General features: G+C 45.1%; 1 protein-coding gene and 1 long non-coding RNA gene across 3 annotated transcripts in view; one reads left to right on the top strand and one right to left on the bottom strand.

Moving 5' to 3' along the window:
- Nucleotides 1-25,768, top strand: part of RTN1 (reticulon 1) — a 114,738-nt gene that overhangs the window by 73,241 nt on the left and 15,729 nt on the right. The window contains exon 1 of one of the 2 annotated variants that reach the window (XM_014871393.2): nt 25,000-25,177. The exons of the other annotated variant lie outside the window; for it this stretch is intronic. Coding sequence (XP_014726879.1) covers nt 25,117-25,177 — 61 coding nt within the window. The 5' untranslated portion in view covers nt 25,000-25,116. Of the gene's footprint in view, nt 1-24,999; nt 25,178-25,768 lie in introns of those variants that run through there. 2 annotated transcript variants of the gene reach the window in all.
- Nucleotides 409-25,646, bottom strand: LOC148223461 (uncharacterized). The gene is made up of 2 exons (XR_015804284.1): nt 25,529-25,646; nt 409-3,556 (listed from the first exon to the last, which is right to left on the bottom strand). It is a non-coding gene; the product is annotated as an uncharacterized LOC148223461 (long non-coding RNA).

A 25,768-nucleotide genomic window follows, 5' to 3' on the forward strand; every position in this document is an offset into this window, starting at 1 on the left:
CCTGCTTTTCTGCATGGTCAGAACCATGGCTTTGCTTGATGCACCCCAGGCTTGGCTTTGGCCACAGATGTGCAGTTGTTACCTGTGCTGGTGCTGCCAACTCCTCCTGCAGAGCACAGAGGGGAAGGCAGAGCTGCAGCTCTCACATCACTCCTGGCATTTCCTCCCAGGAGTGGGCACAGCCCTTACACAACAGGGCTTGGAGTATATCTGACACTGCAGGAAGGGAGGGTGCTATTGTGTTTAATCATTTGGGGTTTTTTTTAAAATTTTTGTTTGTTTTGTTTTGTGGGTTTTTTATTTGTTTGTTTTTGTTTGGTTTGGTTTGGTTTGGTTTATTTTGTTTTGGTTTGGGTTTTTGGTTTGTTTTTTTTCCTGGAGTCGGGATTAAATGCTTGAGAGATGGTATTTCGTGTTTGGACTCAGATGTTTATTAATTCTTACTTATGTTACAGTGAGTTTTACAGTACTTGTAGCTAAAAAGGTAAAAATGGCGATGTATCTTTTTCTCTACAAGGTCTTTTAAACTTAAACTGTTCAATTAAGATCGGACATTTAAATTATTTTTATTTTTAACCTAATAACTAAACACTCATGACCTGCAATGCGGAATTTTTTATTCAATTACAAAATTACCACTTAGACTCATGAAGAAGAAGGTGAAGAAGAAAGAAACTTCCACCTTAAAACCTCTATCTTGCCTTCCATATACTGTTATATTTTAAATCCTTAAATTCTAAGTTTTCTACTAAGTGATATTACACACTTTTATTCAAACTACACACCAGTGTTCTCAGTTCTATCATTCAGTTTTGGAAGCCTTTTCCAAGGCCTCAGGCCAAAAGCAGTGTTTTCTTGGGGGTCAGTGCCTGTCAGCACAGAAAGTCTAAAACTCTCAGTTTCCAGGTTTCCAACAGGTGAAGGTATCCAACAGGTGACAGCTCAGTTTCTTCTTCTTTCTTATTCTTTGTTTTAAATTATTATGTGCTGGACTTGCACATGGCTTGGGCATACAGAGAATTTCAGGAAAGACCTGCTGTCCTGGAAACATGAATCCTTTGGCCTGGGGCATTTTGCAAGAAGCCCCAGAGAAGCCTGGATTAAGGCAAGCTGAGAAGGAGCTCTTTGGCTGAGTCCTTTCCTGTCTTCTCTTGTGGTGCCTTTTGGCCACTCTCTGCCAGGATGGTCTGGCTTACTTTGTGCTGGTGTCCCACGGTCTGAGGACCTGGTCCTGGAGGAGATCTCCCTTATGCTGGAGTATCATGTCTCTCCCCAGCCCCTCCTTCAGTGACAGTATTGGAATATTCCTTCTTCTTGATCCATTTAATGACATATGAAGCAGCTTGTCACCTTTCAGATCAGATGCCTGATCTCAGGATATAAATAAGAAAGAGATGTGGACATTCAAAGTAATGGTTATTTTAATTTTGTTTTTGCTTTATGGCAGAATTTCTTTTAAGATAAGGAAAGGCCATGCCTGGGGCTGTGAGCTGTCACTCACAGGTTAGATGACACAATGGGCAGGACCTAGGCTCCAGGCAGGATCCTGCTGGACACACAGTCAAATAAAATTAATAATTTCAAGTGCATTATTCTGCAGCACAGTCTTGTGCCAACCTGCCAGGAAGCATCTTGATTTTGATGCCTTCTGAAGGGCTTTCACAGCACTATTCCAGTACAAATGTTGTCCTTTTTACACACCCTTGGTGGTTGCTGTGGCTCTAAGCACCCATGAGGGAAACCAAGCTTCAGGGCCACCCATCTCTGTGGGGTATCCTGGTGTCTCTTAGGCAGTGTCACAGCTGCAGACAGGATCACTTCTGGTTGTGGGGTGACAGTGGCAAATGCCCTGGGTTGAAGAAGGTGTTTTCCCTCCTTCCTGGTGCCTCCTGTGCTGTCCCATGGTGTCCAGAGCTGTCCCACAGTGGACAAACACTAAACAGTGTGGGCTTTTTCCCTGTTTGGTGTCACAGACAAACTGATTTTACAGAGTTTCTCTAGGTTTTCCAGCAGAGATCTGGGAAAGACCTGAATTTGTTGGGAATGCTTTTTTGTTCGGCTAAACATCGTCTGCATTGAGTTAGCACATCCCTGCTGTTGGAGGAGCTGCTAGTGAAGCATTTTTCCGTGGGAAGGGGATGTTTGGTTGGGTGCTTTAGCAATCCGAGCCTTGTTTCTCATCTGCATGCTCTCACCAGGCTGGCTCTGCAATCAGCAGCAAGCCAGGCCAAGGCTTAAGCATACGGTAATGTTAGTTTAATATTTTAGTGCCATCTGCTGTAAGTGCCTCCACACTCTGGCCCATCTGTTTTCTGTGCTTCAGTTTGCTTTTTATGGGGCTCCGGTAGCTTTGCATCCTTTGGAAAGCCCCTGCTTGGAAAAGGTGTAGGGGAGAGGGATGTCCTGCCTGGGGGTGGAGTGTCTGCACCTTGTGATGCTGTAGGAGTGGGATAAAAACCTGTCCAGAGAAGTAAACATGTGAACATAGTCCTGGTCTTGCCATGAAATCTTGGATTAGCTTGGTGAACCTCTGTGGACTTTCCTCCCACATGGAATGATTCAGGTGGGAAGGGGCCTGTGGAGGCTGCTGGTCCAACCCCTTCCTCTCAAAATCTCAGGACCTCTGCCCTCCTCTGCCACCTCTATCCATCCTCTCAGCAAGGACAGAGGTTTGGGGGAGCTGAGAGCTGGAGCCTGCAAGTCTGGGTCAGTCCCGTGCTGACACCTCAGTGCCACTGCCTGTGGGCAGAGCAGGGTAAAGGAGAAATGCCACCCAGTGCAGCTCAGACAGAGAGGCTGGCAGCAGCTCCACGAGGTCCCAAGAGCCATGTCCTGGCCCACAGCCATGATTCCTGGTAGAACACTCTTGACAGATGCTTGTGACTCATTTGGAAAGGCCTCTGTTGGCAGATCCTCCGCTAGTTCCCAGGTGTCTCTCCAAAACTGTTAACACTCTTCCATCCTTCTTTACTTTAGGCTAAGCAATTCTGGTTTCTTAAGTTTTTTTTTCCTCTGTGGTTATGTTTTTGAGCCTCCTGAACTGTCTCATTCCCTCTGTTCTTTCCTACCATTGTGTCCCAGACATCCCCTCCAGCCACCATTGCTGGAAGAGTGTCCCCAAACCAGCACTGACTCTTCCTGTGCCCATGAAGGAGGAGAGAGAACATCACACACTTTTGGCCGTTTCAAGCAGTCCAGCAGCCACCTGACAGCTTGTCAACCACCAAGCTGTGATAACTCAGCCAGAGCTGAGCTGCAGAAAGCTGGAGATGTGCAGGCCATGGTGGTGGAAATGAGCAGCGTGCACACCAGCGGGTCTGTGCTGTTCAGGATTTGTCCTTCACTCCTTTTCTTTTTCAGGAAGCAAGGAGTGAGTTTGGCCCTTTCTGTCTTCAGGAGTTGTTGTAGTGCCACCTGTCCCCTCTGCAGAGAGATGAAAAATAGTCAGGTGCTGACTTTGGAGTTCTTCCTGGAGTCCTTGTTTGATGGGAGCATAGCAGGGTCTCCTAAGTGAGGAATGGTCATTTAGAGGAGATGCCTGCACTCTAGAAAAGATCTGAAAAAAGCAAAGAACAAGGGATTTTCTCCTTAGATATACTGGTTGGTTTGGCAGTGGCTGGGATCAGTGGTGATTACTGCAATAATCCCTCTCACAGTGAGCACCATGTACATACACCAGAGCATGACCTTTTTATGACCTTCAGAAACGTCTCAGTAAATCTCACTTCTTCATTCCACAACCTGTGTTATCCATAGCCCGAGTATTTGGCCTGCTTTACCTCTAGCATCTCTTTCCTCCCCTGATTTTTGTTTTTGTTGGTGAAAATTGCTCCCCATCCATTGGGTAAGGTCAAACTTTTAATACATGTGTGTACAAGCATCTGAAACACAGCAACTGGATGCTCAGAGGAGCTTTTAAAATTGGGTATAGCTCTAACGTGGGAGGATCACATGTCTTCTCCTGGGACTGCTGTCTACTCCACTGCCTGTGAGTGTTAAGTACTGAGCTATAAAAAATTATAGGCTTTATCCTTCTGGTTTTATATATCTTCCCTTTCAGAGCAAAGGACAGCCTCTGAAGAGCTGTCATCAGTGTCACTCAGACACAAGTGTACCTTTCTGACAGATATGACACAAGATGGCATTTATAAAATCTTCCTGCCTGATCAAGATTTCATAGTGACCAGTAGAAAAACAAACAAACAAACAAACAAACAGCCCAGAAAGCTGCTTGTTTAACTGTATGCAGGGGCCTGATGGTTGTGTCAAATGTTTAAGTGTCAAGGCCATGAATAGCAAAGTCCAGGCCAAGCGCAGAGAGTTGGGAGGGATCTCTAGACAAACAAGAACCTGCTAACAAGGGGAATGGAGAGAAATGATGTGTTATGTGCAAAGACTTGTCTCTGTGAGTCCATAACTTGCTATATCCATATCCATGTCCATGCCACACCAAGCTGAGCACCTGAAGCTGGTTCAGTTCTGTTCCTGGGAAAGGCTGCAAGGAGAAAACTGCTCTTTTCATGAGTGATTTTTCTGTTAATTCAGGCACACCTCAAGTGCACAATCACTCATAGTTTAAACATATTTTCAAAACCAAAATTTTGACAGAGTCCCTTTTGGTGTCTCTTTGTGTCAGGGATCAATGACTCGGCTTTCAGACAAGGCTGTGACACTGAAAATCTGATGGTGGCCAGGTTTTGCAGATGCCTGGATGTAGGGATGCTTTGTCTGGATATTCCAGCAGATCTGAAATATGTCACAGACAGAGAAACATCTAGCACCTATGAGATGGCAATGATAATTTTTCTGTGGATGGCACAATATATAGTGAGACGTGATGTTTACTCTGGGCATACAGAAACAGGAAAAAATCCAAACCCTAAGTCATAAATAATAAAGAGGTGAAAGTTATACAACTGGTAAGGGTTTTTTTTGTAAATTATGCTAAAAAATCTTTCACAGAATCACAGAATGGTTTGGGCTGGAAAGGTTCTTTTAGATCATCTTGTTCCAACCCCCTGCCATGACAGGGACACCTTTCCCTAGACCACCTGGCCTTGAACACTTCCAGGGATGAGGCATCCATACTAATTCAAGGTTTTAGCTCAGAAGGTGCTTAGAGAAGTTTATATAGTGGAATGCAGATTAGGTGAAGAAAAAAATCAAAATAGATTTCTTTTGTTAACGCAGAATATTTTTCTTATTAATGCAGTTTCCTCATAAATTTAGTGTTTTGCAAGGAACTCCTGGAATATTTTGTTTTCTGATCTAGAAATGCTCTGTGAGCTGGGAATTATGGTTTTTCACCAGTTTCATTGATTAATTCATTTGAAGAGTTTGGACTCATTTCAGGCCAGATTTAAATTTAAGATTAAGCTCCAGTGATGCAAAATATACTTCTAGGTCTCAATGAGAGGAGGAATATCAATTTCTGAACCTGTTGGCTCTAATTCCTCTGATGCTCAGCAGAATAAGGACTTCCTTGGGTCTTGCTATTTGTGTCTGGTAGATACCATGAAGTTAAAATTAATGTATTTGACTGTAGTGAAGGGTGGGCATGTGATAGATTTCCACTGAGAATAAAATCTGGAGGTGGGTATTCATCTTCCTGGTGGTTTTCCTTAGCTTCTGAGGGTACACTGCTGATTGGGACATAATAGCTATATTGGCTGAAAAGGGGATTTTTATTTTTTTTTCTTTTCCTTGGGGAGCTGCTGATTTCATGTCAGTCCAGAAAAATATAGAAATTAAGAGACTTGCAACGATCCAGCATTCAATTCAAAGGGTTTGAATTCTCCCCCGAAGGAAGTTTCTCATGTTCTTGTCACTTTAGCTCTTAATCTTACCTTGGTTCCACATTCCTTTGTTTTATTCTTTTGCAGTCTATTTTTTTCAAACTCTCTTGACCTTTACACAACCTGGGCAATTTAGTCTGCTATTTTTTTCCAGACAGATATCACAAATACCCTTTTTCCCCTCTGGCTCTGAGAGCAGCTCAGTAGTTTCATGGGAGCTGTGGTGGTGAGAGTTCATTCTGGTGTTCTGGTTCTGCTGCATTTCATTTGTGTGTGAGGAATACAAACAAGCATGGAAAAAATTCCTAATGCACACAGAAGACAGGTTGGTTTTGCTGCCAATAATGTCATGCCCCCACCACAGGTCTGCCAGATGCAAGCCTGCCTGTAGTGGGGATATATGGAGATGTCAGGGTTGCTTAAATCAGCTGTAGAAATGAAGGTGAAGGTTTGTTTTTTCGGTGGTGGTGACCAATTTCACAAGTGCTCTGGGTCTGGGAGAGTTCAGCTGAGCCTTGTTTCTGAAAATTTCGCATATAAAGTTCCTTGTGCTTCTGAAATAGCTGTTTCTCCACTCAACATGGCTGAGTGATTGTAGAAGACACAAAACATTACAGATTTGCAGCTACCTTACACAGCAGTGAATTTTTTGTGGGGAAAAAATCCTGCCAGGTTGGGTTGCTTTGATGCCAGAACCTCTGTTTTTGGGGTTTATCTTCCTTGCAGCTTCTACTTGACTCATGTTTGAGTCTGTGCACTGAAAGCCCTTTGATATCACTTGCTCAGAGAAACCCTTTCCTAGCTGATCCAACGAGATTTTATATGGAATTAGTCCTCCAATACTTTCCTGCAACTCTCCAACATCACTGGAAAAGATGTACAAGATTTCTCTCAGTTCATAGCAAAATATTTCACAACTCAGTTCATGAGAGTGCAAGCTACAGTGAGAGGTGACCTCGGGAGTCCTCTGAGCTGAGGTAACGTGAGAGGCACTAAAAGGACACAGATAATCAGTATTACCTTTGCAAAAAAAGCCATGTTTTAGAATGGGAGATAAAAGGCTTCCAAGGCACCAAATTCAGCTTGCCTTAAGGATTTGTCATTAGACTGTTCAGACTGCCAGGTAATGTAGGAATCTCAGTAAAGGCTGTCCTATTTCAAACTGGATCCTAAACAATAACTTGCTGGGGAAACTTTTTGATGCTTTTGATGTCGCTACATCCTCCATCTGGGATGAGAGCAACATATTTCGTACAAATGAGCAAAATGTTTTGGTTTTTTTTTAATAGCTTCTTTTCTTTTTAATAGAAGATGCAATGAGACTGCAAAATTCAAGGGATAAAAATAATTTAGATTTCCAAGGTTTGGCACCACCATGGCCTGGCTGGTACCAGCTCTCTGCTTTGCTTGGTGCTATTTGGGATCCACAGTGATGTAAGATCAAAATCCACACTGTTTTCTGAGCAGCCCCAAAAAGCAGCCCAAGATCTCAGTGTGTGCTGTTGGCAGAGGCAGGCATTGCACAGAGAGGTTTTTCTGCTCTCTTTTAGGAATAGGGAAGATCCTTACAGAGGAGACTGTGAGGGGGTCCTTGCATACATCCTCATGAAATGCTGATAATAGCATCAACAAAACAAGGTCTGTATCTGAGCAACCAACAAGGTAGGGGAGCCTGAAGAAAAGCCAGCAGAGATAAACAGGCAGGATTTCTGAAGGTTACTTTATCAGCTAATGTAGCATTGAAACACTGAAACACAAACAGCTGTGCTTACTTGCTTAAGTTAAATGCAAGAGCTGCTCCAAAGAATTGAAATTACTTCTCAAAGAGGGAGAACAGGCTGTCTTCCCTGTTTGTCTGGGATTCCTGCACTGGAGCTCTGCTGCTGCAAAAACAGAGCTATGTTTCACCCTTAGATGAAAGTGAAAGGCTTATTGCTGCAACCAGGGAGTGATAAAATGAGTGGGATTTAATAAAAGCCACAGTAGCAATTGTGCCTGCTGGAATGAGCACTCACCTTACCCTTCATGTGCACAATTATTGCAGCTGGATGTCACACACTGACTCCACTACATGTGCACACCCCTTTTGTCTAGAAAAGCTGCTGAAAAAGGAATTATATTGGCTAATTTATTGTGTGAGTAATTGATTTGTTGGGTGTGATGAATTGCTTTCACTGCAGTAACACCAGGAACGCACAAAAAACTGGGAAATGGTCTCAGTTTTTTCCTGAATTCTGGTTTGTGGGATCATCATTATGGTGTGGTTATTTAACCTCATATGCAATAGATGTCTCTGAAAAAAAATAGCTGTTTTTTGCAGAAGCAGTGAGCAGGAGCAGCAAGGCATCCTGCAGAATGATTAGCAGCGCACTATTCCTATCGAAGAGGTCATTTCCATATATATTGTTATATTTCCATATAACTATGGCAGTGTGCTTTTTACTGGTAGATCTTGCTCCCCCAGCAGCAATGAAGGGGAGATTATGCTGGAATGAAGTTTAAATGGAGAAAACGCCCAAAGAACTGATCCTGCTAAGAGCTGAAACAGCTTTGGCACGTGTTTAATGTTGCTGAATTATTCATTAGGCTGGCGGGGCAAACTGACATTGCAAAAGGAAATAAATGGGGGTACTGGAGGAAAAATGTTAAAGGATGCGTTAGCCAAATGTCCTGGTGTCACAGAGCTCACAGGGAATCGGGGCAGGGATCCCACCCTGGAGTGCCAGCACTGTCAGGTAAAGCCTTTTGTAAAGGAGAGTGGAAGTTTTGGCTGTGCACACAGCAGTGACTTTGGTGATGTTTGTGTGCCCAGATTGGCTCAGTTTGGGATGTGAGACCTTCCCTTTGAGGGGAGGGCATTGCAAAGAGCTGGCAATGGCCAGCAGGCAGTGGCTTAGGGTCAGAGGGGTTGATGGGGCTGCTCGTGGAGCATGTAGAGCCATGCAGAATGAAAATAAACCTTTGTCAGACACACCTGTCTGGGGAACATGCCATCTCTTATCCCATCTAAAGGAGCCTTGCTTCCTTCTACTCCTGCAGCCCTTGTTCAGTTCTATCAGTACCTTTTCCCCCAGTGCTTCTTCCCCAGGTGAGGATTCCTTTCCCTGACCAATCCAGGCAGCTGTCTGCAGCTATTCCCCCTCTTCCCTGCACTTCAAATCCCACAGAAAGAGAGCAGCAATGCCTCATCAAACTGTTCTGCATCACATCTGGAGCAGGGGAGTGAACTGAAGCCTGTTCCTTAGCATGGCTGGGATCTGGCGCTTCTCAGGGACAGTCTGGGCAGGGGCATTGCCTTTCACTACAACCACAGCAGCAGCTAGGGAGAGTGTCTGGATGAGCAGTGGTCACTTAGTTCATGCTTGATGCTCCATGGAAGGGGGTTAAAAAGATCAATGTGATAACCATGGCCTCACAAGGCTGTCTGTGCTGTGGTTTGAATCCTGCCTGAAGAGTAGAATCATTTCCTGGCACCTCTGTGTCTGCTAAGAGTAGAAATGTTCCCTCAAACACTGTGGAAATATCTCTCTTACATAGAGCTGTGCTCTCCTGGGTATTCTGCAGGGAAATATTCAGAGCACTTGGCTTCAGCTCCTGTTGCTGTTGCACTGGTTTGGAGATGCTGGCAGATGAGGTTTTCAGGATTTATTCAGATGAGAACTTTGCTTTTGCCCTGTGGGAAAGGCTGGAGGTTAGAGCTGCAGATCCTATTTGTGAATCTGAGTCAGGCATAGACCCATATCATACCTGTATGTATAACCCTCTACCTGCAGTTTTTAAGAATCAGGATTAACTGTAGGGGTTTGAATCTTTCCAGAAAGGTGAGATTGCAACACACTTTCAGCTGTCACCCCCACAGGATCTCACTTTTGCTGACCAAAGTGGAGAAACTGTAAAATGCTGAGGCATCCCCTATGCATCCTTTTAGCATATGTTTGAGCCAAAATAGGAAGAGAGGGGATGTAAATATTTACTGGAATTGTGTATCAGAGAGCACTCAGGGATCTGCATTTGGATAATCTGCATTGCAAGGGAAGTCAAGGGAATAGCAGATGACTTTGAAAGGCTGCAGTGGTGGATGTGTTTCTTAACATGCACAAATTGCTCCCTGATTTCTCAGGAAAAAGAAAGCTCTGGGCTGATTATTGTTTTTAGGTCTTGTTTTAGATGTAGTGCCTGGAGACCCAGTCAAGATCAGGATCTTTTGTTAGCCAAGATAAGAGCAAGCAGTAAGGACCTTTCCTTGAAGAGCTTGCAGGATGAATTTCAGTGTGAGGAGGATTATTAAATGCAGGAATTGCCACCTTTTTGTGCTGCCTGAGGGTCAGCTCTGCTTTGCCTGGTGCCTGCTCCTTTTTTCAGTCCCCTCACAATGGTGTTACCCTTTGGGTGAAGTGGTGGATGGAAAGGTGAGGGACAAGGGAGAAAACCGAGGGGTCTGCTCTGCTTTCTTCTCAAACCTTTTCCCTACTTAGATGCATTTGAAAGGTGAGAATTGGCAAAGTCATGTGTTAGTGAGACACTACATGCCTGACAATGCCACACAGCCCCAAGTACCCCAACAGCACCTGTCCCATCACAGACAGGAAAAGTGTCTAACATTTGCTTTATAGCACAGCCATACAGAATTCTGCCCACTGATGTTGAAGGAAGAGATGTCTCTCCTCCTTTCCAGGTGCTGTTTTGGCCCATTGCCTGCAGGTAAATAAACACAGGACATTATTTCCAATCCCCACACCCCAGGTCTCTGATCAGTCTGATTCAAAGCTGCTCCCATACCCATTTTATTTGAACTCAGCTTTAAATATAGCTCAGGGAGAAGGATGCAGTGGGTTTGGTAGGAGATGAGGCAGAGCCAGTCCCTGTGATCACAAGATTCCTCCTGCCACGTACTATAAATGATGCTTCTGCCATGCATTAGAGGAACAGGACTACACAAGGGCCTGAGGACCAAGTGCTCTGCTTTAATTATTCATCATTAGCAATAGCTATTATTATTTAAGAGCCTGACATATTAACTGCTGGCCAGTTTCTTTCCCTGATTGTTACCATCCAGTGTCCTGCTCTTTTTGCTCTTGGGCCGAAGCAGAGCTCTTCTCCATCAAGGCAGCTCCAACCCTTTGCCACATCCCACTCACCCAGACCTCCTGGATCTGCTCTCCAGGCTCTTGCTTGCAGTTATTCATACCAAGCCAGACAGTGCTTTGCTGCTGGTGTTAATCCCAAGTTTGTGCTGGGTTTCCCATCAATATCCCCCTGAGTCTGACTCAGATGTTTCATACAATGCATGCACAGGAGCAGTTCCCACCGGCGGTGCCAGCACGCCTCGCTGCCATCCCCACTTCTCCCTGAGAGGCACAGGCCTTGTTTACTCCTCTTTTAATAACACAGATGGCTTTAATAGTTCTCTGCCTTCGCCCCCAGTTCTTTCTCCTTGTCTCTAGTCTTTTTAATGCTTCCTTCTAAGTGATGGCTTTGTCACTTAATCTCATTAAAACTTCTCTCCATTGAACTCTGTGAGCTGCTTATCAGACCGTAAGCCTAATCTCCCATTTGTAATTAATATGTTCTGTGCCTCCTACAATTTGGCATCATTAGATAATGGCATCACCCCCAAGGTCACTGATAGAGTGAGGTAAACACCCATGGCTCCAGCACAGGCTGCCCTGCTGGCCTCCTCCATCCTCCTCCTCTCTTTGACACACAGCTTGATTTTATTGACATGTTTCTCCCTTTCCCTCAGCCGGTTTCTGATGATGCTTCCTGTCCAGCCTGTGCTGCTGTGTGACTGCAGATCAATATCTGCTGTCTAGAAGCAAATGCTTTTCTGATATTCTCCTAGTGCAGGCTCATCTGCACCAGTTTTCTGCTCACCTTTCAGTTCCTTCCTACTTGGTCCAAGAATTTATTTGCAGTGTTCTTTCTTTCCTTACATGTTTTTAAAACTTGCAGAGCCTTTTTATAGAATCCTAGAATCACAGAACAGTTAGGTTTGGAAGAGACCTTAAAGATCTCCCAGTTCCAACCCCCTGCCATGGCCAGGGACACCTTCCACTAGACCAGGTTGTTCAAAACCCCATTCAGCTTGGACTTGAACACTCCCAGGTGTGTCCTGGTGGGCTTGGAGTTGGGAATAGGATACAGGAGCCTTTCATCTTCAGGCTTTTGGGCCCAGTGGACACTCAGTGGCTCACATCAATAGCATAGGTAGAAACAACACACAAATTACTATTATAGTTCGATCAAATAATAATAATAAACAAACCATTATTATGATTTGACATCCATATTTTTGAAAAAAAAAAAAAAAAAAAAAAAGAAAGGAAAAATCCCAGATTATCACAGTTCATGGCAGTACCACCAGGCAATTTCCACTGGTGAGATGAAGAATATAAACACTAGCCAGAGATGAAAACCAGTCCAGTGCACCCTCTCTTTTAGCCATATGTTCACAGGCTTCTAAAGGAAGAAAGATACCTTCTGTGGTACTCCCATCTGCTCACTGGGATTTGCAGGTATTGAGTTCTCTGGGACCTTTGCAGGCTCTGGAAATAGGGTCAGTCCTGGTACAAGATCAATCTCTTCATTTTCCCCAGTAGATTTATTTTCATCTCTCATATTTCCCTGTTTGGATGTAGTTTCTAAGAAACTCAAATGGATTTCACCCATTCTTTCAATTTGTGCTGTTCTCTGTCTGAAAACAATCTACTAAACTTAAGTCCTAGATGCACACAGAGATGTCATTAGCTCATAGGTATCGTTATTCAATACAGTATCGACCACAGTATTCAGAAATTCAGCATTCAGGCAGCTACAGAGAACAGCTCCAAATCCATTGCACACAGAGCTGTGGGGAGGAAGTCTCCCAAGCACTAAAAAAACTCAGGATTTTTAACTCTCTGGAGTCTGCAACTCTGTTTTCTAATTGGCAGTTTTTTTAAGTGTGCCTAAATTTTCTTGCCTGATAGTCAAGAAAGAAAAGAAACCCAAATCTATTGGTGAGAGATCCTGCAGCCTTTTGGGACAAGGCAGGCTGCTGTAAAAGAGATATATATGTTTTTTTGAGGGGATTAAGTGCAGGAAAGACATTTTGCATTTGATCCTGTAATGGCTGCACACAGATCAGCCCTGGTGCCTTGTTGGGAGCTGGCACGAAGCCACCAGGTAGATCCAGCTTAGTCACTCGAGAGCAGCTACAATCAAGTCACCCAGTGCCACATTTCGGCCGAGAAGCAGCTCTTACCTGGGGATAAATGGTAATTACTCCCAGTGAAATGTGCCTAGCTCAGCAGCAAGATGTATTTGCAACTGACTTGGGAGCTGTTAGGAACTGTGTGTTTTCTTTGGATGCGGTGATGCCTCAAGATGCTCGTTTAAGGCCAGGAAAATTTCATGGATGTAGTCAGAAACAAGTTTATGCTCAAAGGACATGTTGATAAGTGACTGACTGACAGGTTGACTTCAGGAGACTCACTCCTGAGATCAGAATCAGGTTTGAACAACAGATAAACCTTTCCTTTTCCTAAATAATCCTTGTTTCCTAAACCATCCTTGGTTTGGTCTCTCTCACTCCTCCAAACCATGCTGAAAACGTGTTTTTATTCCATTTATATAACTGCCTTTGTGTGCTGTGCTGCCATTCTCTGTACTCACACAATCACTACACCAGTGTGACCAACAAAAGAGCAAAAATCATTTTATTTGGCACATACTCTGTTTCCTCTGAGAATGAGCCCAAGTTTGGTTTCATTCAGCTGTGATTCACTTGAACCCCCGTCCCTGAAGAGAATGTTGCAGCACTAAATACCAGCTATCTACTATCAAAAGGGATGTTTAAAATTTCAGGTGTTTTTTATTTTTAATGATCCATTTGTCTTTTCAGGCTCGTGAGCAGGCAGTGAGATTGCTGTGATTTGCAGCCACAGGCTGCCCATTTCCTCCTCTGCTTCCATGGAAACACATGTTGGATGAGGCAGAGCCAGGCACAGACTTAAAGTACACGATTTCCAAACTATTTGCTTTTCCTTGCAAGGAGTCCTTTACCTCCTGTTTCTACAAAACTCTGTGTAAGGAGGAAATCTCTCTAGGAAGAGGCAGCTTTTTGAGGTGTCTGATGAGTGTCGATTCACAGGTTTGAAAGTATAATCCCTGAGTATGTGAACGTGCTGCTCAGAGGTGAAATGCATGAGAGAGCAGGGACAGTGTGTTTTGGAGCTGGTGTCACTCTGGCTGTGGTGTTTGGGATCAGAAGAGTTCTGCTTTTATGTAAACTCTTTGCTTTACTTTCATCTCCTCCCTGGAGTGGTGAAGATTGTACCTCCTTCTGCACTTCAGGACCTCAAAGATACCAAATTTGCACATATAATAGCTCCATGTGTTCTCTGGGCAGCCCCTCTCCTCCTTAGTAAAAACCTCTCTTCCTCAGGGTAAAAAAACAGATTTTTTGCAGTTTGATGGTGAAATGAGGGAGGGCTGGGCAAAGGGCAGCAGCTCACACAGAGCTGCTCAGTACAACTCTCTGGTGTGTTTTGCGTGGAGAATTGATTCAGAAAGAAATTGTAGGAGAAAATGGACCTAAATTGACAGCCACCAGCTCTTCCTTTACTTCCCATGCAGCAGTCTCTTATTAGAAGGACTCACCCTGAAGGGACACCAGCTTGCTCTGCCAGCCAGTGCCAACCTGGAATCCCACTGCCATGGGAGCCAGCTCCTTTGCTTTGGGGGCCAGATCCTGCTGTGGTGGCTGAATTCACAGGCTCTGAGCCCCACACCTGGCAGATCTGGCACACCTGGTATCTTCTAGCTGAGTCCTGTTTGTCAGCAAGAGTGGGAAAAAAAACTCTTTTAGATGTGGTGACTCTAATGAGGCACTGAGAGAAACGAGTTGCTGGGTGCTACATTTGCAGGATGTCTTTTCTGCATGGAAAACAAATGTATTTTATCTTCCATCACGTGCAAAGCATTCATATTTTGAAGGTGGCTTGTGTCTGTGGCAGCCTAAGCACAAAGCAGGGCAGAAACCTTTTTTCCAGAACAAACCCCGTGCCACACCCTTTGAGCTGCAGGGAAGGATGGAAGCCTCCTCACAAAGCCCTGTCTCAGGTATCAAGAAGTACATGTCACTCCATGCTGTTGATGATTCCACAAGATTCACACTAATCAGAGCTCTTCATTAATTATTCAGCTTCAGGAAAATGTGCCAAAGGGTTCTGATACTTCAGATGTACAAAGTAATTGCCACGTTTACTTCCCAGCTGATGGGAAGACCAAAATAAATTGTACCTGGCTGAGTGGTTCTGTGTGTGTGTGTGGGCAGGGGCAGGACCTTCCTGCCCTTGCATGTGATTCCATCCATACCCCAGAGCCCACAGAGCTTCCCAATGTCTCAAAGGGCTCAGGGTTGTCCCCCTGTGTGTCAGCGTGGGCTGGACATGTCACCAGGCTCAGCCATGGCCATGTCCATCCTCCCCTCCGTGCAGTCTGTCTCCCTGCATCATGTCTCCATGTGCCCTCTGCCCACTCCAGGGATGCTCTGGCTCCTCCAGCCAACAAGGGGGCTGCTGCTGGGTTTGTTCTGAGTTGCCAGAGCAGGACTGGACCCTGTGTTGGGAGCAGTGCAGAGCCACATCCTGCACGGAGGGCTCTGCTCCCTCCTGGCTGTGAAACACGTGGTGACAAAGCAGCAGCTCCCCCTGCTCCACAATAAGTAGGTCTCTACTGCAGGTTTGCAACCTGAGAAAAACAAACAAATGCAGAGCAGCGTGGCTATATTTATCTGAAATTTAGAAGCTGTGGTTCACAGGGAACTTTGATCACTTTAAATGTCAGTCAGTCTGGGAAAAGAATAAAGGTGGGGGGGAAAGCACAGTTTAAAAGAAAGTGTTTTGGAAAAGGTAAGAGCTGCTGCTGCTGCTTCCAAAATGAAGTCCTTCTCTTCTGGCCCCCACTATTAATGATCCTAATCTTGAGGGCTGGTGTCTCTCAGCTTCAAGCTGGGGGTACTCAGAGGCTGAGGTTTCTAAAGCCCCACGGGTGCTGAGGACCAGCTGGACTCAGAGTGCTGCCCAGAATTCAGCAAGAGCTGATCACATCTACTGCACCCGTGGAAGAGGAGGTTCATCCAAAACAAAATACGACAATTGAGTTTGGGGTTTGGGTTTTTTTTTTGGTTTGCTAACCAAAATAAGATTGTGGTTTTCTTGAGTTTATAATTTGAAATTAATGTCATGCCATTATGGTTTATCTCTGATTCATCTGCAAGACATTAATTTTAAGTACCTGGCATTTGAAATTCAAGAACCTCACATGGGACACAAGGGATATTGTGCTTTGGATCCCTACGTGGATTTATTAAGAATGAAGTAACTGATGTAATACAATGAGGTATTTGGTGGTACCTGTCTCAGTCAGGGAGTTTCATCAAAGCCCCATGTACTCAAATGTTTGCAAGGAGGGAAACACTTAAGGAAAGCAGTTCTGAAATCCTTTTGTAAATCTTGCCCAGACCTATTTTACTGTTCTCTTTGGAAATTCCCCATTTCTGCAAAAGCCAAACCTGTTGCAGGGGAATTCACTATCCATGCAGAATATGTAATATTGCTTCCTTCCACCTTACACTGCTTGTGTGCAGTGCTCTGGGATACAGCTATTTCTGGATCCCTGCAAATCTGCAGTTACTCTGAAATTCCTGATGCTTCTACTATATCCACGTGCTGTTAAATGTGCTGTCGATAAGGAAAGCACCTTCCTTCGTTTAGTTTTGTCCAGTGGACTTTCAAGCTACTTATTAATTGATAAATATGGAAAAATAATTCAATTTTTCATGTATATATTTAAATCCACCCCATACCTCCTATTTTGCTCACACTCATGCCAGGATAGAGAGCTCTCAGTCCTTCTGCAGAAGCAATCAGGAAAATGTGGTTTGTGGTGTTTAACAATATCGTCGGGGAAATCTGAATTCCTCAGGCTTTTTCGTTTGGTTTTCTAAATGTGAAATAGTTTTGCTGATCTATCTTTAATCCTTTAGCCCTGAGAATGGGAAATTCAATTGTCTTTTCTCAGATACTTGATGTCAGCATCCAAATCAGGACTTTCTCATTGTGTGCAGAGAGGGAGTGAGGTTATATGATAGTCAAGTGCTCAGAGATAGGATCTGTTCTTCAGATTTGCCCATTTCCACAAATTCAGTAGGCTCAACTGGGTTCTGCTTTTTTTTTACTTCTCTTTTTCCTCCTTTTGCTTCTGTTTACATATGATAACTGTTTTTAGGGATGACTGATCTTAAGTTCCTAATGAGCTGGCTCCAGGGTGTAGATTTTCATGGCATATTCTGCTGATTGGATGCTGGAAGCTTGCTTGACCTTGCTTATGGTATCTTCTATAAGATATATACATAAGACCTGTCCTCTTCCCTCTGCCCCATGTGACAGGATGTGCTGGAGCAGGGCCAGCCCCACACTACTCAAATCATTTCTGCTTTTCTGTGTTGCTTCACTTCTAACCAATGTCCTAAAATACCACACAAAATCTTTTTCCCTGTTTGTTTCCCCAGCAAACACAACTCTGAGCACTTTTCAGCCAACACTTCTGGCACATCATTTCCTGATCTAATTCTTCTAATTGCCCTAGAGGCCCATAATAACATTTAAAACTCAGAGTGCTGCTTCGCTGTCCAAAGCATTTCTCCAGCCAGTGCCCACACAGACTCCCAACAGAACCCTGCCCTGTTCTCTCCTTGTTTTCCCCTTCTGACAGCCTTGCACTGGCACTTCTGCCTTACACATCAGTATTTTATGTCCTTCATTGCTCCTTTTGGGTTCTTTTCCTCCACTTCACGCCACGCAGCACCGTTGGCATTGCTGCAATAAGCAGCCACACTGCCTCCTCCATCACTTTTGTAAGCACTGCAGGCTGAGTTTGCTCAGGACAGAAGCAGCTGCTTCTTCACTTCCCCCTGTCCAACCTGTGCTCCATTTCTCTGTAACCTCAGCCAGGATTTTCCCATATTAACAGCCAGCTTCCCAGGCTGGGCATGATTGGAGCTGTCCCTTTGCAGAGAGCATCTTGGTACCCAGGTGTCTCTCATGCACGGAGCAGGCTGTTGAATCCAGCAGTGTTTCAGTGATTTGCTTCTGTTTTCCAGGGAAAGCTGGGGTTGCCATGACAATTGTGTGCTGGCCGAGCTGGTGCATGGCTGCAGTATCCACACACTTCCACCACTGATGTGTTTTATCCTCCCTGCAAGATAGGTGCAGGATGTAAAGATGCCCGTGGTGAGATGCTTGAAGCAGCTCTCCAGCATGGTGAGAAGCTCAGCTCCTTCTGGAGAGCACCTTTCCCCGAAGAATATTATTTTTTGGGAGCATCTGGAGCTGGGGAAAGGGGGTTGATCAACATTAAATTATTCTGCACCTTCTCCCCTGGCCTGAATTGGGCTGGCAGCAGGAGTGCAGAAATGTTGCAAACCACAGCTCATTCTCAGGCACCCCTGGCTGCTTATGAGCACCCCAAACTCAATTAAGGGCTTGTGGCACTGCTGCAAATGTAGCCTCAGTCTCCTGAGATACTGCCTGCAGGCTGTTGGTTTAATTTGCTGTCACATTTGCAAAATTTGTAGTTGCATTTTGCACTTGGGCAGAGCATCCCAACCTCTGAATCAGCACCTGGAGCTTCAAAATTTGTGTCTGATCCCAGCAGAGCAGGAGCAAAGGGTGGCCCTGCAAGCTGGAAGCAAAGCTTTGGCATTTTTGTGGGAACATCTTTCCTGGGGGTGCACCAGAGCTGCCTGAGCTCAGGACCTGGATGTGCAGAGGAGCAAAGGGCAGGACAGAACCTCGCCCTGGTGGCTTTTACTTCCATGTGACACAGCCTCATTTCCCCATCTCAGGCACTGGACACCAAACCTTGCTTCAAGAATTTGCTAAAAATGCATCATCACCATCTCTTCAGGGCATACTTGGCCAAAGAGGAGGAGTCCCCTGTGCCCCTTATACACCACCAGGCAGGATTTCACCATTTCCAGGAGCAGTGCAATCCAAATTCATCTGTACAACCTTGCTTGATCTCGCCTGGTCCAAGAATGGCAGCCAGGAGCACCTGCCTTGCAAGTCATATTGCAAAAACGAGCAAGGCTCCTTTGTTGGAGCCTCAGATGTTGTGCTGGCTGCTGCAGAAACAATGCCCCAAATTTAAATAGACTGAGCAAACCCAGAGACCTCAGGGATGATTCCCAAGGTCATGTAGGAAGCCTGTGGCAGACGTGGGCACTGAACAGAGATCTCCTGAGGCTCAGCCACTCTGTGGTCCCAGAACTGTCTTCCCTTTTGTATTCCAGTACATTAAGAAGATCAGTTAATGAAATGGAATTAATAATGCCAGCTGCAGCACCAGCAATGCTGTAGGAGAGAAAAACTTCACAGCACAGGCTTAAAAACAGAAGGCTTGAAAATGGGAATAAGCTGCAAGCACTTCCCTTTGTAATGGGGGAGTGCAGGAGGTCAGAGAGAGTTTTAGGGTCTCTTCAGCTTTACTGCTCTAATCTTAAAGGAGGAATGAAGATGTAGCAACTACCTCCCCCAGAGGAGAGAAACTCATGATTTTAAGGTTCCCAGTAACTGAAAAAAAGTAGTCCCACTGGAAAGAATCAAAAGACTTTTCTAGGTCAATGGCAGGAATAGAGCCTTTATTTCTATGAACCTCGCAGTTCAAAAATAACATTAAAGAACCAAGAGAAATTATCTAACTCTGAAGAAGCAGGAGTAAATCAAAACTGATTGTTATGTGTTAGTTGTGCTGTTGCCTGCAGTAATCAGGGAGCTCAAATGGCACCACAGGGGTCCCAGCCATCTCTGGGATGGCTGCTGAAGAAGGTCTGTGCTATGTTCACTGAGGTGCATCAGAGGCTCAAAACCCAAAATTATTTCTTAATAACAACATTGAACCTAAGGAGCTCCCCTCAAAGGGCTCATTTACCAGGATTCAAGGAAAGGCACCTCATTCCCAGGGAAGGAAGCAAGCACAAATCTTGTCTCACCTGGATCTTTCACCAACTCATTTGGTTCGTGTCACTGGATTGCTGCTGAAAATCTGGTGATGATAAGGTTTTATTATACAACTATATACAGTTATTATACAGTTATATATGGTTATTTCACAGTTATATGTAATTATTACATAGTCCTCTTATACAGTCAGGACTCTTGAAGTTGGAGAAGGGAGATGAGCACCTTCCAGTGCCTAAAGGGGGCTGGCAAGAGAGCTGGAGAGGGATTTTGGACAAGGGCATGGAATGATAGGAGAAAGGGGAATGGCTTCATCTGACAGAAGGCAGGTTTGGATCAGGTGTTAAGAAGAAATTCTTCCCTGTGAGGGTGGGGAGGCCCTGGCACAGGGTGCCCAGAGAAGCTGTGGCTGCCCCATCCCTGGGACTGTCCAAGGCCAGGCTGGACAGGGCTCTGAACAACCTGGGATAGGGGAAGGTGTCCCTGCCCATGGCAGGGGTTGGAACTGGATGATCTTGAAAATCCCTTCCAGTTTACACTTCTGTGATTAGATATATCCATATATATCTATATATAGATCTAGATATCTATAATCTCAGCCTTTGAGCAAAGATGGCTATGAAGAACAGTTTTACTGAGCAGGAAGTGAAACAGCAGAGTACAAGCTTAGCACATCTCAAAATCACACTTCTTGTCCTTGTGAACAATCCAAATATTTTGACTGATGATTAAAAAAAGACCCTACAAATCCAGGCATTTCAAGACTTAAAAAGAAATTGCAGGGAAGCTGGAACGTTATGTGACATGCCAGGACACAGGCTTCTTTTGTTGTGGTTGCTTAGATTCAGACTTTAATTCTGCCAGTTTAAGACCATATTGTCTTTTTTTATCAGCTTATTGATTCCGTTTGTGGTCTGAAGACCTGAGAAAAAAGGTAATTCATCACTGCATTACATCTTCTAAGAGAAAATAGCAAACACCTGGGGCAAAAGACAGCAAGGACAGACCTGTCTATGGGCTTCCTGTATTGTGAGAAGTGATGGACCTGAAACAGCCGTCAGCATCTCCCAGCTCATGGCCTTGCCATTTGAGCTGCCTCTGAGCAGCTCTGCAGACCAGAAAATGTGCAAGAATGAGCACAAGACAGTGAGAAGGATGAGAGCAGAGCCAGGATTTGGCCCATCCTTCTGCTATTGACAGCCTCCTCACGAAAATGTAATTGTTGGCTGCCCTTGCTTGGAGTGCTCAGGCAAAAATTCCCCGTTGCTCTTTAGAGCTTCGAGACATATTAATGCAACTTTTAAAATAGCATCCTCCCTATTTTTGTTGCTAATGTTAAGAGCAAATTAGCTTAGAAAAATAACCCAAATGATGTCCCTTAATGCTATTGTTCTCCTAAAGTGCTAAGTGTCAGGATCTTTCAGCACCATGTTGCCCATCTGGTGCTGCCCTCAATGTGTCCCAGGGAGCCTTGACATGGAGTGATGCAGGAAAACACAATCAGTCCAAAGTGCCCTCAAAGTCACTGCACTCCAAATGATGTTTTCAGCTCTGTCTTTGAATTTTTAAACATTAAATCATCTTTTAAACCAACTGAAACCAGCTGACTTCCACCCCTGCCCTCCAGTGGGGTTGTCAAGGGGCAGCCCTGAAGTTTAGTTCCTGTGGTAGAACAGTGGGTGCTTCTGAGCTCTTATGAACTGTTATGGTCCACTCAAGTCTTTTTACCTAAAAAGCCTTAAATATGGCTAACTCTGACCTCATCAGAGCTCATCAGTGGTGCACAGGTGGGTTGGGTCACTGTGGAAGGACTTTTGGAGGGACACAAGGTAGGGCTGGAGCACCAGTCCTGCTGCAGGATTTCCTGTGCCCCTGCAAGGAGCACAACCCTGGTGGCCACAGGCCATGGCAGGGTGTCCCTGTCCTCTGCAGAGCTACAGGCTCATTTGGCATCCAGAGGTGGGTGCCCCACGCCTGGAATTGTTCAAGGCTGAATTGGACGGGGCTTTAAGAAACTTTGTCTAGTGGATGGCATCCCTGCCCACGGGCAAAGTGTTTGGAACTAGATGAGCTTTAAGGCATTTTAAGGTATGATTCTGTGATTCTGTGATGTCTGTTGGAGTTGGAGGGATGGAAATAAACGAGGCAGACAGCAATACCCTACTCATGTGTTCACTTGGTGAATGGTTTCCTGCAGTGATCCCATGGGTAACTTTATTTTGCTGAGTGCTTACCTCACACACCCTGCACACACAGGTCATTATCTCCAGCAGAGCTATGTAACAGGAGAGTGCTGATGAGACCTCTTGGCTTGTGGATGTGCCATCAACACTGAGCTTCTTGTGACCTCACTAACACATCTTAAGATCTGTAATAATTTCAGTAACACCCATAGCAGAAAGAGGCTTCCAATGGACAGTGCTCTGAAGGGAAGCAAATTCCACTCACTACTTTTCATCCTGCTCATATTCATGATCACAGCAAAGCTCTCCTCCAACACTGAACTTTCCTGCAACTGATGCCAAGATCTCTGCATGTCTCACCCTTTTAACATCCAGGCAGTGCAATGTTTATTTGTGCCTTCCAGCCTGCTCCTGGTTTAGTTCTGTGACAAAGAAGCAGTTCTTAACCCCAGGATTGATGGCCAAGTGCTTAGCCCTAATTCTGTCTCACTACTTACTGAATGCATAATTTAAAATTTCCTTGAGAAATGCATTTTTTATCAATGGGCATTTCAGTCATGGATCCACCCAGTGCTGATTGGGATTTTGTGCGATTTCTGTAGTCACACATAGAGTTGCTTCTGTCCCCCACCTGCCTCAGGTCCTGGGACAAGTGAATGCACACTGGAAGCTCTTCTTAGGCCATATGCATTTTTTAAGTGTCTTCATCTCACTGTTTTGGTTCAGTTCTGTTTCTGACACAAATGCAGTGTTCCTGTTACTGCTGGTAAAGTGATAGGTTCTGGTGGCTGTGGATTAAAATAGTTCTGGAAGTAGTGTGGGAGAGTCCAATCACATGGGCCACGTCTGAAGAGACATTTTTCCAAAGGGGAGTAAGAATTTAAACAGGAAGCCTGATAGTGTGGTTCGTTTTGGTAGCCTGGACGTGGGAATGGAGACACCAAGTCTGTGGCAAGAAAAACTTCTACAAACAATGAAGGCAAGGAGGAATCAATAGTGGGATGTTAAACGTACATGGACCACTCTTCTGTCCAAAGGGAATTTGTCCTTCATACCTGACTGAGAAATTTGGGTTACAGTGAGACCAAACAGAGATCTTTTGCCTTCTCTCTGCTGTGTTGCTGGTGGTACACACCCAGTAGCCATGAATTTGACCTATGCCCTGTATTTGGGGTGTCTGTGGCTATTCCAGGGAGAAGGATATATAAGTTTGATATGAATTATGTCTCTGTTTTATACATACTTCTTATAAATACTTCGCATTTTGACTTGGTGCTGGGAACCCCATTGCAGAGCTGCAAGGAGTTTACTGGGAAAAATGTATCAATAGGGATATTTTCTGCTCTTGCAAAGGGTTTAAACCAATCAGTTCATACTTAGAGATCGTCCCTTGCCAACCACTTTCTTCCTTTTATTTTTAACAAAGCCAGGAAGAACACAAAATCCAGATTTGTAATAGTATAGATGGTTTAGTCTTACTATATGCAATGACAGCTGAAGCGAGTTCTGCCCCAATTAATTAAAGATTTCCCTGTTAAGGGAATGAAGATGCTGGGTTCAAGCCTAAGCAAGCGTTTTTGGGGATCCTGACGATGGTTTATAAAAATGAACAATAGCTGTTGGTCTCTGTAATGCCAGCAGTTTCCTAGGTAAAGAGTAGGATAATATTATGATTAATCTCCTTAAATTTTGGCTTTCTTCTATAAGATGAGTTACCTGAGGGAAGGATAAGTGAAGTACTACTGCCATTTGGAGGAGATATCTTAACTGAGGTATTAAAGACCTTTTATTTTTGGAGCCAAAAGAGCAGAGGGGTTCAAACTCTATTCCCCATGCTGATGAGTATGTGACCAACCGTGTCTGTGCTGGTGTCTGTTTCCACATGAAAAAGCAAAATTCAGTAAAACGCAGCTAAAGTGAAATTATTTCATGATCAGTCGTGATCTAAAGGTTTAAATCAAGCCTCAGAGCTGAGAGGTCATGCCCAAAATGACTGGACACAGTCTGATAGCACAGTCACTCTTCAGTAAAATGGAGTGGCTTTCTGGGGAGTTTCTTAATATTACTAGGCACCCCAAAATCTGAAAATGCAAACAGGTTGAGTGGCAAAGGATTTTCTCCCCCAGTGTTTGCCAAGTATGACCATTGCACAGTTATGATGTTTCTGCAAGGCTATTGATAATAGTTTATTGGTGGGGAAACTGAGGCAGAGGCTGTGTCCTGCCAGGGAAGGAGTGGTGGGGTCCATGTTAAAATTCAGCTATTAGTGGGCCTTTCACAAATTGTCCCGTATTCCTGCACTCTTACACTCAAATCCTGATTTATGCAGCATTTTGGGCAATGAGAGGAGGTAGCGCTTGTTCCCTGCACACCCAAACCTGGTGCAATTGGGAGTCTTCAGAATTCTGGTGTGGCAGGGCTTGGCCTGGGGGGCCACACGGGTCACCCCATGCCCTCAGGGTTTAAAAAAAAAAATTTAAAAAAATATATATATAGCAAAATAGGGGTTGCTCTGCAGGGCTTGGATCCTGACCTTGTTGTTTTCCTGCCTGCTCCCCGACCCCACCCAGCTGGGCAGAGGCGAAGGTGGCATGAAAACCTGGAGGGTGAAATGTGGCCTTCGTTAAAAAAAAAATTAAAAAGGGGAGAAAAAGGAAAAAAAGAAGAAAACACCAGATTCCATCACTGTCAAGAAATTTCTGGAACACAGTCACAACCGTACTGACACATAGGAAACACCGCTCACCCCCCACCGCCCCCCCCCACCCTCGCTTTTACCCACACCCAATTTGTTTTTATTTCTTTGCCATCAGGTTGCCTTAACCATTTCCACGGCTTAGGAGGAGGCTAAGCCGCCCGAGCGCAAGCTTTTGGTTTGAAAAAGGGACCGCATCCCCTTTTCAAAGGAGCCTGCTCCCTAGGGCAACCACATCACACTGCTGATTTGCTGCAGTGGAGACCGCAGCGCGTACAATATGCCCTCCCCCTCCGCCTGTGCTGCTTACAGCATCAGTCCGGAGCCGGGCGGGGAGACGGCAGCGGTACCCACCGAGCCACCCATGCTCGGGAATGCCTGACTGCTAACGCAGTGCCTCCGACCCGCAGCACCGGCAGCCCATCCCTCCGCTCTCCGAGATGCAAGCCAGTGCCGACTCCACCAAGATGGACTGTCTTTGGAGCAACTGGAAATGTCAGGGTATTATATCTATTCTGGTGTTGCATGCTAGGACTGCATGGCAGAGGAGGCAAAGGCAGGATCCATCCATTTTTGCATTGTTCACCTGTGGGCCTTTGCATGCTGTTTCCTCTCCCTCCCCGCGAAGCTTTTCTTTGGGGGTAATTTAAGGAAGAAAGATTAAAAGCCCCTATTTCTGTTGTCGGAATGCATTTCTCCCATCCCCAGGTGTCTCACCCTGAAAGCATCCAGGATACAGGTCCTCCCTTCCCACCTCACAGCTCATTCCCAAAGCATCCGCCCTTGCCCTTAGCGGCGTCATTCCTCATCCTCGCCTCTCTCCGTCGGGATATCGCTGGCATGATTTCCTACCTTTCGGGCTTTAGGGAAGCCGGGTGCCGCTGCACTTGTGCCTGCCGAGGGTCGGAGGTGCTGGCTTTGGGCTCCTGGCTGCCTCCTGCCCAGGGACACACCCAGAGCCGGGCTTAGCCTTGTGTCACACAAAGAAAACGCAGCTCCGGCAAGGAGGGCGACACAGCCGGGATGGCCCCCCGCTTCCTACTTTGCTCTAGGATTGTTTTATTTTTTTTTAAAAAAAACAACACATTAATC

Source organism: Sturnus vulgaris, chromosome 6 (genome assembly GCF_052056855.1).
Source record: "Sturnus vulgaris isolate bStuVul1 chromosome 6, bStuVul1.hap1, whole genome shotgun sequence".
NCBI classification, from domain to species: domain Eukaryota; kingdom Metazoa; phylum Chordata; class Aves; order Passeriformes; family Sturnidae; genus Sturnus; species Sturnus vulgaris.